An 18278-nucleotide genomic window follows, 5' to 3' on the forward strand; every position below is an offset into this window, starting at 1 on the left:
ATTTACATGTGGAGAAGATATGGCCTCCCATGTTGTCGAGGCCAGAGTGAGCAAGCTGCTGTGCGCCTTTTAGAAACGGAACCTTTTGACCGTATGTCATTGTGCTCATCCAAGTTTAACAGTAGTACAAATGACCATTATTGTCTAGGTTTGAATTAAAGGGGAACTACGCCCATTTTCAAAATGCATACAGGTCAGCTGCAAATGATTTTGTTTACAAACCATATCCATCTTTTTTTTGGTCTTTTTTTGGTGGAAGAAAAGGCTGAAAGCACACGTTTTGTTGAAAGAATGTGGTTTGCCGTCGCCTTTGATTGCATATTTCATATGATAATTGTATAACTCGTTACAATTTGGAACCGTCTCTTTTATTTGCAACAGCTAAACCAAAAGGAGATTAAATCAAGGAATGTATTCAGCTTCCTTGATTACCTTTTATATTGAAGACAAAATGAAACAATGTCAGGAACTATAAACGAGCCTCAGATCTCACCCGTCTCCTCTACACCTTCCATCTCATCTCATGATAGCACCGGCTCCAAAGACAAAGCCTCGCGTCATTATAGGTCATTTGAATGCAGCGACGCTTTGATTATTGGAAGCAATTTCTGCACTCTTATCATCCTTAAAACCCATTCCCCTCATCTTTTTCAGATTACTACATCCTCGAGAACAACTCTTTGCTGAAGGCGGCTTTGACGCTCAAAAATATCCAGCTGACTGACTTCAGAACTGTTCAGATGGAACATTTTGGTGAGAGTTGATTGGTTTCCATACTGTTACTGTGAATCACGATGAATTGGTGATACAATTGTTTATCTGTCGTTCTCCTAACAGATTTACCTTTGAAGATCTCGTATCCACCGGACTTCTCTGAGTCTCGTCAGTATGGTCTACTGTTGCTGATGTACGTACCATTTGGAATGACACATACCGTGGAATATGCCAGAAATGCATACTAATAAACTATTTTTTATTTCCTAATACATTTTTGTTCTGACATAAAATGATATCTTGAACAATCCTTGGTCAGAACATTTATCCATGTAGCAATTCAGAAGGTAAAATGTATGTGCAGCTTGTAGTCAACGCCCGATAGGTCTTCTTCTTCTGTACCATAGCGCTCCAACACATCAGTGAGCCAAACTGTTACCCTGGGTGACATATTCCCTCATCACCATGATGAACACACTGTAGTTCGTCTAGAGTCAATCCCACGTGCTGCAGTGAAAACTCACTGTAGCCATAACAATGTATTAATCCGCAGCTGAAAGTAGTCCCCAACAAAAACATACTATTTCCTCCGTTTTTCTGTTTTTTATGTGTGGCGTTTGCTCAGAACTACAGTGCCTAGCTGTTTTGGGATTTTACTGAGTTTTTTTAATAAAATGAAATAATACGTTTTTCAGGATTTATGTCGTCAGAAGGAACCGATGTGCTTGGCGCTGAGTGCCACCGACGGGGATACAATGTGGGAGATCATTGAGAGACGGACTAACACATTGTTGGTTTGGATTTGTTGACAACACGAAAAATGACTTTCAAATTAGTAACTCGGCAATCATGATTTACGTTATTTACAAAGACCAACTGTTAGCAGGCTAGCAAACAAATCTTCAAAAAAATTTAACATAATCCTTCTCTGCACTTCTATAAATTCACTAAAATCCTATCGCTTGATTGCTCTCTGCTCCAGCAGTTTGATTTCTCTGGTTGGGATTCTCTGAGTTTGTCTTTATTCATCATGTCCTGTGTTCTGTTCAGTGACAGCACCCCCGGTGGTCAGGCTGTGACGGACCGCTTCTCTCTCAGCTGGGACTCGGTGCTGGTCAGCTCAGACAGCGTCCTCGTGGCTCGTCTGGACGGCCGGGGCAGCGGCTTCCAGGGTCAGAGGGTCCTGCACGAGGTTCACATGAGACTGGGAACTGTGGATGTTCAGGACCAGATCGCAGCAGTAGAGTACGTTCTCAGATTCACTCGATTCTACTTTAAACTAAGGATGTCAGGGTGTCTGAAACTCAAATGACACAATAAAACAAAACTATGAACCCAATGTACTTCTGCATACACTCCATTATTAGTGTTACGAACATACTGTTTTGTGTGAATTTATTATTAATCCCTGATGATCCGCCTCTAGTTTCTCGTCCAAAACTACATTTTACAAGACTATATTTGAACGCATCACAATAACGTTGTCATTGACGACAGTAATTTATGCTGAATAGATCTCGAACGCGTCATAATGTAACAAACTGCAGGGTTGTGTTTGCCAAGCAGAACGATGCTGCCCTCCGGTTGCTAACAGCTAAATGTTCTCTGGTACCCGGACGAGGGGCGTTGCGCCCTGATCCCTGGTACCTGCTCCACTATAAAAAAAAACAGTATCGTCAAGTTTTCTGAAATTTGACATTGACCAGTTACAGAAGTATCGGTTCTCATGACGTCCCTATTTTAAAACCATGTTGTCCTTTCAAAACACAAATGAAACGACATCCTCTTTAAAACAACATGCAAATCCCTTGAAGAGCAGCTTGGTAATTGTCACATATGATGAACTTTGAACGTGATTACACTGGTGGATAAATAACATGTTATGGGAAACATGTAGAATTGAAAACATGGTCATTTTTAAGGTTTACCAGTTGCAGCTGCTGCTTTCTTCTCCAAACACACTTTTATTTGAAATTTACACAGATTGTAATTTGTTTCATCCCTTGGAGGTGCAATAAAGCATGCATTGCTTTGGTAATCTCTTTTCATGCATCTTAATTGTCAGCACTTGTCAATGCGGTATTATATTCCACTTTGTGTTTTTATTCTCTGCTCTATTGTCCCTCGTCTGCCAACAGCAAATGTTTCTCTGTGCTCCAGCTCAGCTTTTTTTAAATATCCAGTCAATTTCCTTTTGTTTCAAAGACGTGTTGTTCATTCAATTTGTTCAATGCTTCCAGAGAAGTTCAACATTTCACACAAATACATTTCCTTAAAAGATATTACAATCACACCTGCTTTTGCAGAATACTGTATGACTGAAATGTGAGGAACTGTGGGGCCGATGTAAGTTAAACATGGCGTGTGATTGGCTGTTCCTCACACACCAGCCATGTGATCAATCACATGATCCCTTGAGAGATGCTCTTAAAGCTTATTCAACACTGACGTGTAAGTGGGAGTGAGCTATTTGATAAATGTGTCTTGTTTGTCACTTTTAGCAATGAGCTTTTCTTTGCCACAGAGATTACCTTATTTCAAAAAACAAATCTCATCAAACTACATTTGCTCATTACTTTGCATAACTTCTCTAATTTAAGTGCAAATAAACAGTAGGCTAAACTGTAAAAAATGATATTAACAAGTAATATAATGTAATCAAAGTAAACCAGGCGTTTACAGAGTTTCGGATGATATGAACATAGCTGATATGGTTTGTGCTTTTTTCTTCCAGATTCATGATGAAATTTCCATATATTGATCAGACACGGATCGCAGTGTTTGGAAAGGTGAGCCTGTGCTCTCAGCTACAGTTAGATGTCAAATGAATTCAATATCCAGCAAATAGCACGCTGCTGCTGCTGAGCAAAGATCCACGTGCAGGATATAAATCAATGTTTTAAAAAAAATATGAAATGCTTGGTTATGTAATGTTTTTTCTTCAATGATTTAACCATCAAAGTTCCATGTGTTTATGTGTTTATGTCTGTCTGCTCAGGGGTATGGAGCGTACATAACATTAATGATGCTCAAGTCCACTGACGGCCTCTTCAAATGTGCGTGTGCGATGTCACCAGTGACGGACTGGAAGCTCTATGGTGAGTTCAGAATCCCTCCAAGAGTCCTTCATCAAGTCGAATTTACTCTCCATTTATTCAACCCAGCTGTCAGAAGAACATGTTAGTTTTTCACGTTTCCGCAAACCTCGTGACTCGTTGAACGTCAACATTTCTGAACCAAAAACACGTTTCATATCAGCCTCGAAGGCAGAAATGCACAACACCATGTAGCTAAGATTCAATGATGTTTGGTTAAGGTGAGAAAAAAAACATGGTTTGCATTCGCATAGTAACAATATGTATCAAGCGTAACAATGTTATGTAACAAGTGTGAAGTCAACGACTACTTTTGCTTTCAGACGGGACACAAACAGTGGTCTCCTGGGTGAAGGTCCTGTTTGTTTGAAGTTCCCACCACTGTAACACCCATCCATGTGGACATGCTCTCTCTTTATACTCGTTATTAAACAATGTCACTTAAATACCACTGACTTACAATAAGGGTTGCTCCATACTGTATCACTTGCGCCTCCCGAAGGTAAAAACATCCACATTTAAATATAAATACGTCATATTCAACATACAGTATCTGTGGTTTGCAAAAAATGTAAAAGGTTTTTTTCCTGGGGATCAAGCAGAAATAGTTTTTTCATATTCGCCATCTGGCACATCAAGTCTAATTAAAACATTCAAGTATAATAGCATGTTTGTGTGGAGAGCAAAAACTAAAGATGTGCTCGTTAAGAGTGTTTACCGCCGATACAACAGTGAGGTGAATCTCAGCTTTCAGCAGTACAACTGCAGTACACATCCATCGACCAGAGGAAAGAGCATTCTGGTTAGACCCTTGCACCTACACGAAGGTGTTACTTCCTCCTCACCGGAAGCATTTCAGCTGCAGCTGCACCACTGTCGGCCTTAAGAATGTACTTCTCATTTACACAGCATCGGCGTTCTCCGAGAGATACCTTGGCTTGCCATTACGGGATGACAGCAGATATCAGGTGTGTGTTCACACCCCCCCCCCCCCCCCACACACACACACACACACACTTGTTTGCTGTTGATCTTTGAAAGTGTCTTGCCGAGACATCGCTGACACACCCACACTTAATCTTCCACAGTTCCTGAATGCTGCTATCAAAGTCAGAGGCAGCAATGCTTCACATTTCCCTGTGTTTTTTATGCTCCATAGGATTTTGTCACTCCTCTCTCTTTGGTAACTGTGTGCACCGGCGTGTCACATCACATGTTCTTTATAAGCTGCTGCAAAAGGATTACCTGGCTCTCTCAGGACTCCCGCACAGACGAGATGTTTGGCTATCAGAGGTGTTTTCCACAGCGATAGGAACGAGCGCAGTGAGGGAGAACAAAAGCCGTTGTTTTTTTCCGACCACATTGTAAACAACTACCCAACAAATCTGTCCCGAACAAGTAATTCACTGCTTTCAGTATGTTTTCCTGTCCGCAGACTTGATTTGACATCTTCTTCCTCACAATTTGCGCAAACAGTGATATTCCAAGCATAGAAAAAATATTGTCAATGGGAGATTCTTTCTCACCTGAAGATCTCTAATTGGATGAAATGACCGTGTCTGTGTGTGCCATGCAATCAGGGTATGATGCAATTTACCACAATGTCTGTCATGTCATCATATTTCTGTGTTTGTATTGTTTTCTTCAATGTAAGTTAGCACGTCTATCAATCAAGTATCGCCCCTCTATTTCTGATTTCCTCGCAGGTTTCCAGTGTGCTGCAGAACGTTCAGGCGCTCCGGGAGCAGAAGCTGATGCTGGTGCACGGCACAGCAGATGGTGAGAGACAAGAGATTGCGATTGAATGAAAACACTATCTGTGGTGCATCGCTGCTGAGCACAAAGAAGCATGCAACCCTGGCACGCAATGAGGCAAATGGTTTTTAATCAAAAGATAAAAAGGGGAAGTGCGTTATCTTAATTGATGCTGGGATTTCCAGAGGAAAACATCATCAACATGAATGCATGTTTGTTGAAGTATTTCCATCCTGCTGGAATCTGATTGTGTTGTCTTTTTTTCCCAGCTAGGATTCAGTCGGAATCTTGCTGACATGTATCATTTTTTTGTGTTCCCAGCCAACATCCACTTCCAGCATACTGCTGAGCTCGTCAAGAACCTTGTGAAAGTTGGAGCAAACTACTCCATGCAGGTGTGTATCGAGACAACGCCACCAAGGCACAATCTTTATACTGCATTTGTTCAAACAGGGATAGACATGCATGTATTGTATAATCTCACATGCACAAGTTAATGTAAATAATACTTTTAGAAAGTGTCAAAATGTAGTGAATCAGCTCAAACAACCCAATTATATGTGTTAACACTGCTGCTGGGTGTCCGACAGGTGTCATTATCCCCACAGACAATCAGTAATCACAGACTGTACAGAAACATGAAGAGAGTTTGTAAGTTTTTAAGAGGATAGAATGGGGCTCATCATCATCAACAGCAGTGAAAGGATCGTTCTGATTTATTCCAACCTGTCGTAATCTCCATAAATGTGACAGTTTGAAATGATTTCTATATAAATGTGGTTTATTTGTGAAAGCTGTTGGAGGTTTGCACAGCTTACACCAACACCAAAGCAGTCAAACAGCAGAGAACTACAACGATTCACACTGAGAATTGAAATATTCTGGGACCGGACAGTAAAACTGCTTTGTACTCTCCAGATCTACCCAGATGAGGGCCACTTCCTATCTCAGCAGAGTCGCCAGCATCTCTACGCCACACTGACCAGCTTCTACAGGGATTGTCTTAAGGAGGAGCTGCTACCGCTGCCGGACGAGGAAGAGGAGGAGGAGGAGTAGGCGGGAGGCTTTGAGGGTCAAACCTTTGGCAGAGCTTGAAGAATTTAACTAAAAATCCGTCAAGGCCTTTCACGTTTGGACCAAGTGTTTAGCTGGACATGGACACTGGGTTAGAGCTGCTAATGCTCTTAAAGTGTGTGTGTGTGTGTGTGTGTGTGTGTGTGTGTGTGTGTGTGTGTGTGTGTGTGTGTGTGTGTGTGTGTGTGTGTGTGTGTGTGTGAGCGAGAGAGAGAGAGAGCAATGTGTATGACTGTGTATAAAAATGTGTTGAAAAGATAACTGAAGGACACAAACAGTGACACTCGCATAGCCCGGGACTCAAGGCGGGAACTGCCCTCTGGCATAAAGTCATTTCAGTTTTGGGACGCTCCGTTTCCTGGCAACGCGTACGGAAGACCGCCTCCGTCTCTTGGAGGCTCTCTGGGCTGCAGTCATCCACAAGTGCATGGTTATTTCTTTCCCCTCGCAGCTTCACTCATTTTTGCCATGTTAGTCCCGTTTGTGGTCGCACTCGGGAAGCAGATGTACACTTTTCATCTCACCTCTCCTTTGGTTGTCGTATTGTCGCACAAGGAAATGCTAGTTCACCGCAAAAGCAGAGCAGGATTCCTGAATAAGTGCTACTTCCTGCTGCAACACTCCGCCATCGCCCACCCTGAATGAACAACAGTCTTTATAGGTCAGACTTCATTGTCCAGGGGTCTCGTGTAGACATGTACAATGCCTTATGGGGGTTCAACATACTGTAATCTTACTAGCTGGCAGCGGTAGTCATCCATTAGCAGTGTCATGTTAACCTATGTCAACTCAGGTCGAGACACAGCATCGCAGTCAGTATAGTATCAGTTACGACACATTATAAGCTGTATCATGACTAAGTTATTAATTCTATATGACGATAATGGATATTGGCCATACAGTAACTTCAGTTTCAGGCCACACATTTTCTTAAAATCTCTCATAGATTCATCTAAGATACAAGAGCTTTCTTGAAGTCGAGAGACGTTTTCCTTATTTCTGGATATTCTCTTATTTCAAGAAGATAATAAATAACTGCAGTGGTTGTTAATGACGATGGGTGTACTAAGACAGACAATTTGACAGTGTCAGTAAGGTGTTTGCATGTCTACAGGGAACGTGTCAAGTGTTGTCACATTTTGTACAGTACAATACAGCAGAGTGTGTACATAAATATATTTTTGAGATGTCAGATCTCATAGATAGTTTAGTCTATGGGGATGGATTCATTTGACCCGGATGTCTTGTACCTTTGTTTTCCTGTTTTCCTTTCAGCTGTTGGTTTTTCTTCTTGGGATGGATTTTGTAATGCTTGTTCTTGTTCTTTTTGCTGTTTTAAAAAGGGAAAGGGCAGGGTTTCAGCTTTTGGGGGTTATTGTGATTGTCCTCTAGTGATGATTATAAATAAAAAAAGACTGAAAAACAATGAGTTGTGCTGATGAAGAGTAGAGAATTCAGATAGCGTTTTTTGCAATATGAGTTGATCTAGATGTCGATTTACTGTTACGATGAGTGACTTTCATCAGTGTTGATATTGGAGCCCCGTGTGGTGTTTTCGAGCACCAGAGTCTCTTTAGAAAACCTCTCATTTTACTGCAGCATGGACTAACAGTCTGCTCGGCACAGTCCTGGTTCTGGTTCTCCCGTGTCTCCCTTCTCTCAGTCATGTTGCCTGGGCCTTCAGCAGCGTCTGTTGACGGAGCAGCAAGGTGCGGAGCTCTACTCCTGGCCGGAGGAGGAGTGATTACTGCCAACCGCCGAGCTCTGCTCCTCCCGCTGGAGCTCCGACTGCAGGTCGAAGGCGTCAGTAAAGCTGGATCTGGGTCTGTCCACGGCAGTGTGGTCGCTTGTGGAGGCCCCGCTGGAGTCTGAGCTGAAGGATTTTCTGGTGAAACTGCATTATTTCATCTGATTTCACCAGAATCCGACCTGGTATCACCTTTTCGCTGATGGTCTGGTTTACTCATGCAGGTCATATCAGATCATAATCAGTATTATATTGAGACTGTTTCATAACCAGTTAAAATTTCCTCGCAGTAACCTTTATTGGTTTCTTCACCTTGGGAGGGTAGAGGCAGTCTGTCATTTCTCATCGACTTCTATACAACCAGAGGAGTCGCCCCCTGGTGGCCGTTAGAGAGAATGCAGGGTTAAGGCACTTCCCGATTGTCTTCACTTTTCAGAACCAGCCGCTCCACATCTCATCCATACAGATCTTCAGCCATTGCTGACCACCGTCAAACCAACAGTGTCCAGACTTCATTGGTTTGATATTCCTGCAAAACTAATGACATCACTACTTCAACACAATATTATTTTTATTATCCTTTATGCATCTCTTTCATTAAGGCTATCCTGATTGAATTACTTTCAATGAACAACAGCCAGGTATATATCTTTCTTAAGTCTTGTTTTCAGGCTTCCGAACCTGGACGTAAAGCTCTGGGGGCAATTTGCTTTTCTGTTTAACAGCCATACAATGCTCAGAGCAGACACTGTCATTAGAAGAAAAAGATGCTTTGATTGTGGCTTTGACTCGAAAGCAATTGGAAGATAACGTCTGTCACTGCTGCTACCTCCAAACATTGCATGTCACCGGTGCACCATCAGCACCTTTAAATCAAGATTGGGCGCGTTGGTTCGGCTCTGAATTAACTTCTCATTGTATTGCTTCGTCCTCTGAGCACAAGAGCAAACCATGGAAGGCACAGATGCAACGCGGCCTTGTTTCACAATTTATTTCAGCATATACATTTTTCCCCTAGTATACAAATGTCAGTATATATGACAGAATTAGTTGCAGTTTGACAGAATCAAGCAAGTGCAGAAGTGTAAGCATCACAGGATCATGGTCAGAAAATCTTCTGGTTTGCTGCAACCTACTCGAAGAAGGATATGATGATGTGGTCAGACACACAGCATGCTGTACAGAATACACCAGCATTGTTAAAACTTACGTGACTTGGTTGTCTGCCCATTTGTAACACTTTTCACATTCTGGGATGTTAGACGCTGCATATAACAGTGAAGAATCCAGTCGGTCATGAACATTCAAAAGAACATAGTGGGATTGCGAAAAAAGTATCCAGCTTTGATTGGACTTATTCATGAAAGGGCTACCAATCAGTTACCCCAGTGTAGTTTCTGATTTGATGCAAATACAAAAGAGTCATAACTTGGTGTCGGTTGGGAATAAACGTCCATAAATCCGCTCAGAAATCCGAGAAAAAAGCTGCTTCAGAACAGGTTGTTAAACTTTTCCTCAACATCAAAGTGATCCAGTGATTGCTGACTGTACATCCATGGGTACAGTCAGCAGCTATCACTAGATACCATGGGTACAGTCAGCTATCACTGTACATCTATGAGTACAGTCAGCTATCACTGTACATCCATGAGCACAGTCAGCTGTCACTAGATACCATGGGTACAGTCAGCTATCACTGTACATCCATGAGTACAGTCAGCTATCACTAGATACCATGAGTACAGTCAGCTATTACTAGATACCATGAGTAGTCAGCTATCACTAGATACCATGAGTACAGTCAGCTATCACTGTACATCCATGGGTACAGTCAGCTATCACTAGATACCATGAGTACAGTCAGCTATCACTGTACATCCATGGGTACAGTCAGCTATCACTAGATACCATGAGTACAGTCAGCTATCACTGTACATCCATGAGTACAGTCAGCTGTCACTAGATACCATGAGTACAGTCAGCTATCACTGTACATCCATGAGTACAGTCAGCTATCACTAGATACCATGAGTACAGTCAGCTATCACTGTACATCCATGGGTACAGTCAGCTGTCACTAGATACCATGAGTACAGTCAGCTATTACTAGATACCATGAGTACAGTCAGCTATCACTGTACATCCATGAGTACAGTCAGCTATCACTGTACATCTATGAGTACAGTCAGCTATCACTGTACATCTATGAGTACAGTCAGCTATCACTAGATACCATGGGTACAGTCAGCTATCACTGTACATCCATGAGTACAGTCAGCTATCACTAGATACCATGAGTACAGTCAGCTATCACTGTACATCTATGAGTACAGTCAGCTATCACTGTACATCTATGAGTACAGTCAGCTATCACTAGATACCATGGGTACAGTCAGCTATCACTGTACATCCATGAGTACAGTCAGCTGTCACTAGATACCATGAGTACAGTCAGCTATCACTAGATACCATGAGTACAGTCAGCTATCACTAGATACCATGAGTACAGTCAGCTATCACTGTACATCCATGAGTACAGTCAGCTGTCACTAGATACCATGAGTACAGTCAGCTATCACTGTACATCCATGAGTACAGTCAGCTATCACTAGATACCATGAGTACAGTCAGCTATCACTAGATACCATGAGTACAGTCAGCTATCACTAGATACCATGAGTACAGTCAGCTATCACTAGATACCATGAGTACAGTCAGCTATCACTGTACATCCATGAGTAGTCAGCTGTCACTAGATACCATGAGTACAGTCAGCTATCACTAGATACCATGAGTACAGTCAGCTATCACTGTACATCCATGAGTACAGTCAGCTGTCACTAGATACCATGAGTACAGTCAGCTGTCACTAGATACCATGAGTACAGTCATCTGTCACTAGATACCATGGGTACAGTCATCTATCACTGTATCACAGTATCACTATCTAGTGATAGCTGCTGACTGTTTTTAAAGATGGTTTATAACCAATTATTGATAATAAATCGTTCATTTTCATTGTCAGTCAAATAAATATTAACTAAAATGTTGTTAACTACCAATTTACCATTTCTTAATGATGGTTATTATAAAGAGTTAAGTCACATTAGCTATTCCCACTTCCCTTTTGCAATGTACCCATGGATGTACAGTGATAGCTGACTGTACTCATGGTATCTAGTGATAGCTGACTGTACTCATGGATGTACAGTGATATCTGACTGTACTCATGGTATCTAGTGATAGCTGACTGTACCCATGGATGTACAGTGATAGCTGACTGTACTCATGGATGAGTTGGACCAGTTGGCAGTTGACAATGTATCAATGGTGGTTATTATTAAGTGTTACACATTCTTCTAATGGTACTAAATAGCCAAAAATGTAAACTACTGATGGCGTGAAATAGCAGGCTCAAAAGAGAATATCAGTCTGTAGACCACCTTTACAGGGTCTTGCCCTCCTGATGGCTTCCAATCTTTGTGTCATCATATTAGTTCACAAATAGTCCTACAAATTAGTGTTACCATGCATCCATTTATCAATGAGCGCAAACCTTTTTTTCACACACAAGTCAAATTTCACTCTGAGTTGATCAAACAATACACAGAGTAGAATTTGAAACAGCACATCCCGTGGGAAATAAATGAGATGGTGGATTTGAAATACAGAAGGACCATTAAGTTCCCTGAACAACTGCAGGTTAATGTGACTGTGAAGCTCAGGTGTTGTTGGTTAGAAGGTTGAGTAATAGTGACGACTGTGATGAGGTAAAGGCACCTGCAGAAGTGATTTTGTGATGTGATCTCCCAGGTTAAGTTATACAGTCTCCTTTGCAGTAAATATAAATATTCACAGCAGTCAGCAAGAACTATACTGTGAAATGGAAAAATACAAGTTTCTCTGATTCCCTGACATTTGTACTCCGTACATGATACAAAGAAGAAGTCTAATCTGAAGCATTGGAATACAATGATAATACAACTATCTTTATAATGAATAATCACAACCCTGGGATCCCCACGCTGGTCATAGCACATGTACTGCTACTTATCTTACAGAGTGATGAGTACTTTTAGAGAGAGACGCCCTTCAGGAGAACACGGCCTCTCTTTGTCGGCTCATGACAACCATCGCTACACTCTTCACTCTTCATTGTAGGAGCTTCTATGGGTTAGTCGTGGTCTTTAGATTTCTCCACAACGACAACAACCTGCTCCTCCTCAAAGCAGAGCTTGAAGAAGGTCAGCACTGAGCTCAGCATGTAGTGTTGGCTCTTGGTGGAAGCCATGTTGTGTCCTTCATCTGGGAAAATCTAGGCAGCAGGAAATAGAAAAGAAAGTGTCATTTATTTAAAGTTTTTTATTACCTAAATTATCTTTACACTGCAGTGTCAAAATCACTCAAAGTGTTCATTTTGGGGAATATGCTTATTGACTTTCTTGCAGAGAGTTATGGTGTGATCACACCAAACACAAAGTGAAGCTAATACGCGTAAGGCTAACGTATTTTAGCTTGAGCGAGAAATGCACGCTGCGTCTCAAAAGCCTATCAGCGTTGAGATTCTCCTGGGAGTGAAAACGTTTTGTGAAGATATGAGCAGATATGACGAAAAGTAATCTTTCTTGAAGCTATCAGCTGTGTCTTTAAACCTTAAGAGAGAGAGGGTGGCTCGTTTGACAGATGAACACAACATGGAGGTCTCCTCTTGTCAGTAAAATAACATAAACTCAGAGAAGAAACGGCAGCAGTCACCTGGAGAGTGTAGTTAACATTCGACGCAGACAGCAGTTTGACCAACTCAGCAGAATGCTGGAAATGAACAGTGGCTGAAAAAAGAGCAGATAACTCGAATGATAATTCATCCCAGCCGCAGCGTTCAGTCCATTACACTTCCACAGTTAATGAAAACTCAATTGTAGAGCCAAAACAGGTGCTCAGCTAATCATATTATGCAGCAAGTCCATTCATCACGAGGCCAGGTAGCATCAAGTGAAGAATGAGATCGCCGCATTGAACCAATCAATGCACTCAGAGAATATTACTGCACATCAACATGTTTCTGCATGTAAAATCCCTCAGCACACATTCTTAGCAGTGATACAAATGGAAGAGCAGCAAAAAGAGCTTTCACAACAAAGTAGCACGTAGTATGTAAGGTCTACAATTTCCAATACAGTGGCTCAGGTCAAGAGAAATCTCATTTTAAAACGGTGCCAGCCTGACAATAAACCCTGTAACACGTCCACACATCTGCTTTATTCTCCGTACCTGTACCCATACTCACCATCTGCTGTGCCATGGACAATACGGAAGTTCAGAGGACTCGGTGCTGTGATGTTTCTGAGCAGACTGGAAATCTGCCAGAGACAGTGAACAGTGAGGTGAGCCTCCGCAGAAGGAAATAGCAAGAGGTGTAACATCAATTAAACAACATATTCAAAGTGAATCAACGATGGTCCAATCCCGACCTCCACCCTCACGCACTAGGACTTTGAGGTGCGCTCCTGTAACGCCCGTGAGGGTTTAGTTCTGAGTGTTTGAGGGCTCTCTCACACACATTCTGAGCCCTTTACGAACACTTTCTGTAAGTCCGTAGTTCTGCAGACTTTTCTGAAGGGAATTACCCACAATTCATAGCAGTTTGACGTTAGGGGTTACCAGTGGAAGCACGGAGACGTAAACAAGGTAAACAAAGAGGACGGCTCATGTGTGTTCAGCCTGGAGAATTACATTTACTCAGAAACATTAAAGATGGAACATAGAAACACATGAAAGCAGAGGAATGAAAGCAGAGATTATATTCAACAAATTTATTCATCAAACATTTCAGTTTCTTATTGAAGCGGTTTTGACAAAAACGAGTAAATAGATTATTTGAAGTTACCTCTCATCTCCTGGAAGACGTTCATATCAGGGAGTAAAAAGCTTAAAATAAATACCCACAATTATACATGATATCTTTTGACGTTCGTATTCGTATTGACATCATTTGAAGCCCTCACAGTCTCTCACACTCAACCTTAACAGGTGATGTCAGCAGGTCCCTGAGGGTTCAGGGTTTAGGCCTTAGGGGGGACGTTGGGATTGGGCCAATCAGCAACGTTAACATCAGGAATTTGTGCTGTTATGTTTACAGGAATGAAAAAAGAATATCAAGGTAATGAAAAAGAGTAAAATCACATCTTTGAACTGGATCAGTGAAAGTAATGTGTACAGGAACTACCAGAGCAGGAAGATGACAGTTGACAGCTTTTCGAGACAAAAATACGATTACAGTTTAGAAACGGCTTCAAGCACGTTTCTGGTGCTTGTACTTGTATTTTGATAATTACTGGTAATTACAATTATTGAAAAAGATACGGTAGCACACGCTATGAAGCAATAGTTAAGTATGAGTAAACACTTAATTCATCATTTATAAAGCATTGTTCCTACATTAACACTCATTAGTATAAAATTCATAACAGTTATAACATGTTTTATTCTTCATCAATAAGCTTGTCTATTATGTTTCATGATACATTTAATATCTTTATATCTATTGTGTTTTCATACGATTATATATATATATATGTGTACAATAGTATGAAAACATATATATATATATATATATATATATATATAAATGATGGATTCCCAATTTGTTCCCCAATGTCTTTGTTTGTTTTCTTACATGAATGAACGGCTGAGAGGTTTGTATTTAACAGTATATTGTTTGCAAGTTTGTCTTGCAATAAATATTAATATGTTCTTGATCACTTTGTGTTTTGTCTATTTGCCTTTTCTGTTGAAAAACTATGTGTTTTGAGGCACTGATGACCTTTCAATGTCATTACTAAATGCTTTGTAAGGCAGCGACAGTCCTCACTTTAGATGAGCTCACACAAAACACTTTACTAACGATTAGTAACCACCTGAATTAATCATGAATTGCATTATTGATACGTGTTTATAAAGCATATATTAACATATTCCCTAACATTAGTGCACATTTAAATCATATATATAAATGCATGAATAATGTACATTTAAATAAGTTCTTAATCATTTACTAACACTTTATAAATTATCTTATTAATCATCTACAACTCCTTAATAATTTGTTTGTAATACATATAATACTTAATTTACAAATGGGGAATCCATAATTTATAAAGTATGAAAACACAATAAAGAAACACATAATAGACGAGCTTATTAATCAAGAATAAAACTGTTATAATAATAACTGTTGTTATGAACTGCATACTAATGAATTATTAATGTAGGAACAATGATGACTTAAGTGTTTACTCATACTTAACTAATGCTTCATAGTGTGTAGTTATGATAAAGTGTTACCAAAATTATTTTATGAATTCTCTTTTGCTGTTTATTTAATGATACATCCATATATGTTGTTTAGGGTCCAGGAGTAACCGGGATAATGTAATAATTCTATAGGTTTATGTTATGGCCATTCATTTCAACACCGTCTCTGAGAGCATCTCTTTTCTTCCGGTTTGGGACAGCGAACACTACAATACCCATGAGCCTCAGCCACTGTTGCTATGGAGATGAACGTAGTCACTGGTGCAAATCTGTGGAATCTGTGGAATTCAGCAGCCATTGTAGTAGACCTGTCTCACAGCAGAAATATTGACGTGTGAAAGCAGAAAGAGCATAGGTGCAGTGAATCACATCAACAGTGTCTCAGGTCCATTAAGCCGAGCCAGTGAGTCAGCGTGTGCTCAACCTGGGCCCCGAGGCCGGCAGGCAGCCATGATTAATGTTGTCACTTACACCTGCTTCTCCTGCTATGATGTGCAAATGTGAAAAAGGTCTGCTCGGGACGAAGCCAAACACCATACAAGTTTCCAAATCCATCTGTTGAGTCAGCTGAAAGTGAACTGAGAGTTTTAAACTACATCAATTGACAGACAAAGGGTCGGATTGATGCAGTTATATAATACGATTTAACCAACTATTGCTGCTTCTGTTACTCTTTTCTTGTGATTGTTGTGTTGTGTTTTCGCGATACAGTTGGCAACGTTGTGCAAACATCATAACGTATTCAGATCACTGTGTTGCAAAAATGAAAACAGGCAATACGAGGAGAACGACATGATCGGACTTTCTATCTCTCCAGAAACACAAAGTCAACGATAACAGACAGCATCTTTCTGAGGTATGAGACAACAAATTAAATGCCTGGCTTCATCACAAGCATTTCAATTAGAATTCACTCTTTGGGGCTTTTATTTTGAAATGGGGTGTGTGTGTGGGTGTGTGTGTGGGGGGTCCTCTAAAACAGTGATTTTCAACCGGTGTGCCGCGTGACGAGAGATCGTCAGGTGTGCCGTGGGAAATCTTCTAATATCACCTAATTAACCATTGTCGGGTGTCTGTGCTGTAATAAAGTGTCGCAGATAATGTAATACTCTTCTATGGCAGTGGGTGGCAGCAGAGGGATTTAAATACCTGTAAAGACAATAGAGTTAGTGCTGCGCGACACGTGACAGTGACAGTTTGGGATCAAAGCAAGACGAGCAAGTGACAGTGATGAAAAAAAAAAAAAAAAAGGTGACAGTGATGGAGAAGTTTTTGAGAAGGGAAAATGCAAATGCCGAACAGGGCCCTGGACAAAATTCTGACCCAGATGAAGGCCCAAGTATGAGTGGTCGACAAAAGAAAAAAGACAAGACGGTGAGCTCGAGGCAATACAGCGAAAGCTATCTTTCATTTGGATTTACGTTCACCGGGGATGCAACGGCACCGAGTCCGCTGTGCTTGGTGTGTGGTGAGAAGCTATCCAATAGCGCCATGGTGCCAAGCAAGCTTAAACGCCATCTCCAAACGAAACACCCTTCCGTTCAAAACAAGTCGATGGACTATTTTGTACGCTTACGTACAAACAATGAGAAACAGGCAACTGTTTTGAGAAAAACCACAAAGGTAAACGAGAGAGCCCTCAAAGCTAGCTACCTTGTTGCTGAACTCGTAGCTAAAACAAAAACGTCCCACACCGTGGCAGAAACATTAATACTGCAGCGTGTAAAGCCATTGTGAATGAGATGCTCGGCCCTGACGCGGCCAAAGAGATCGCTAAAGTGCCTCTCTCAGATAACACAATTGCCAGACGTATTGATGACATGTCTGCGGACATAGAAACTGTTGTTTTGGAAAAGATGCGCATCAGTAAGAAATTTGCCTTGCAACTTGATGAGTCGACGGATATTAGTGGACATTGTCAGCTCTTGGCCAACGTGCGTTTTGTGGATGGAGAAGCCATTAGAGAAAACTTCCTATTTTGCAAGGCACTGCCAGAAAAATCAACAGGAGATGAAATATTTCGGGTCACGTCGGAATATCTTGACAAAAGTGGGCTTACGTGGGAAAACTGCACAGGTGTCTGCACTGATGGAGCCGCAGCCATGGTCGGGCGCATCAAAGGCTTCGTAAGTAGGGTCAAAGAAAGAAACCCAGCTGTTACTGTTACGCACTGTTTTTTGCACCGTAAGGCCCTCGTTGCAAAGACCTTACCAGCAGATCTAGGTCCTGTGTTGGATGATGTTGTGCGCTTAGTGAACTTTGTGAAGACGCGACCTTTGAAATCTCGCTTATTTGCGTCTCTGTGTGAGGAAATGGGAGCGGAACATAAAGTGTTATTGCTCCACACGGAGGTCCGGTGGCTGTCGCGCGGCAAAGTGCTGGCCCGTGTGTATGAGCTCCGAGAGGAACTTAAAGTGTTTCTGACAGACGAGAGGCCCGATTTCTCAAAGCTGCTTGCAAGTGATCAGTGGTGTGCAAAGCTGGCATACCTGGCTGATATATTTCATCATCTGAATGAACTGAACACACGGATTCAAGGCCGAAATGAAAACCTGCTTACAAGCACTGACAAAATGAAC

General features: G+C 41.3%; 2 protein-coding genes across 2 annotated transcripts in view; one reads left to right on the forward strand and one right to left on the reverse strand.

Annotated features, from left to right (window-relative positions):
- dpp10 (dipeptidyl peptidase like 10) overlaps positions 1-6620 on the forward strand; it is a gene marked incomplete at both ends in the record, with an annotated part of 206742 nt that extends 200122 nt beyond the window's left edge. The window contains 9 exons of the mRNA XM_079276506.1: positions 655-753; positions 838-907; positions 1765-1959; positions 3449-3503; positions 3713-3812; positions 4719-4777; positions 5516-5588; positions 5886-5959; positions 6483-6620. Of these exons, the coding sequence (XP_079132632.1) occupies positions 655-753; positions 838-907; positions 1765-1959; positions 3449-3503; positions 3713-3812; positions 4719-4777; positions 5516-5588; positions 5886-5959; positions 6483-6620 (863 nt within the window). The remainder of the gene's footprint in view (positions 1-654; positions 754-837; positions 908-1764; positions 1960-3448; positions 3504-3712; positions 3813-4718; positions 4778-5515; positions 5589-5885; positions 5960-6482) is intronic.
- Positions 6621-12559: 5939 nt separating this feature from the next.
- LOC306783152 (inactive dipeptidyl peptidase 10-like) overlaps positions 12560-18278 on the reverse strand; it is a gene marked incomplete at both ends in the record, with an annotated part of 162919 nt that continues 157200 nt past the window's right edge. The window contains 3 exons of the mRNA XM_079276688.1: positions 12560-12700; positions 13141-13214; positions 13673-13745. Coding sequence (XP_079132814.1) covers positions 12560-12700; positions 13141-13214; positions 13673-13745 — 288 coding nt within the window. The remainder of the gene's footprint in view (positions 12701-13140; positions 13215-13672; positions 13746-18278) is intronic.

The sequence above is a fragment of the Melanostigma gelatinosum genome, assembly GCF_949748355.1.
Source record: "Melanostigma gelatinosum genome assembly, chromosome: 10".
Lineage (NCBI taxonomy): Eukaryota > Metazoa > Chordata > Actinopteri > Perciformes > Zoarcidae > Melanostigma > Melanostigma gelatinosum.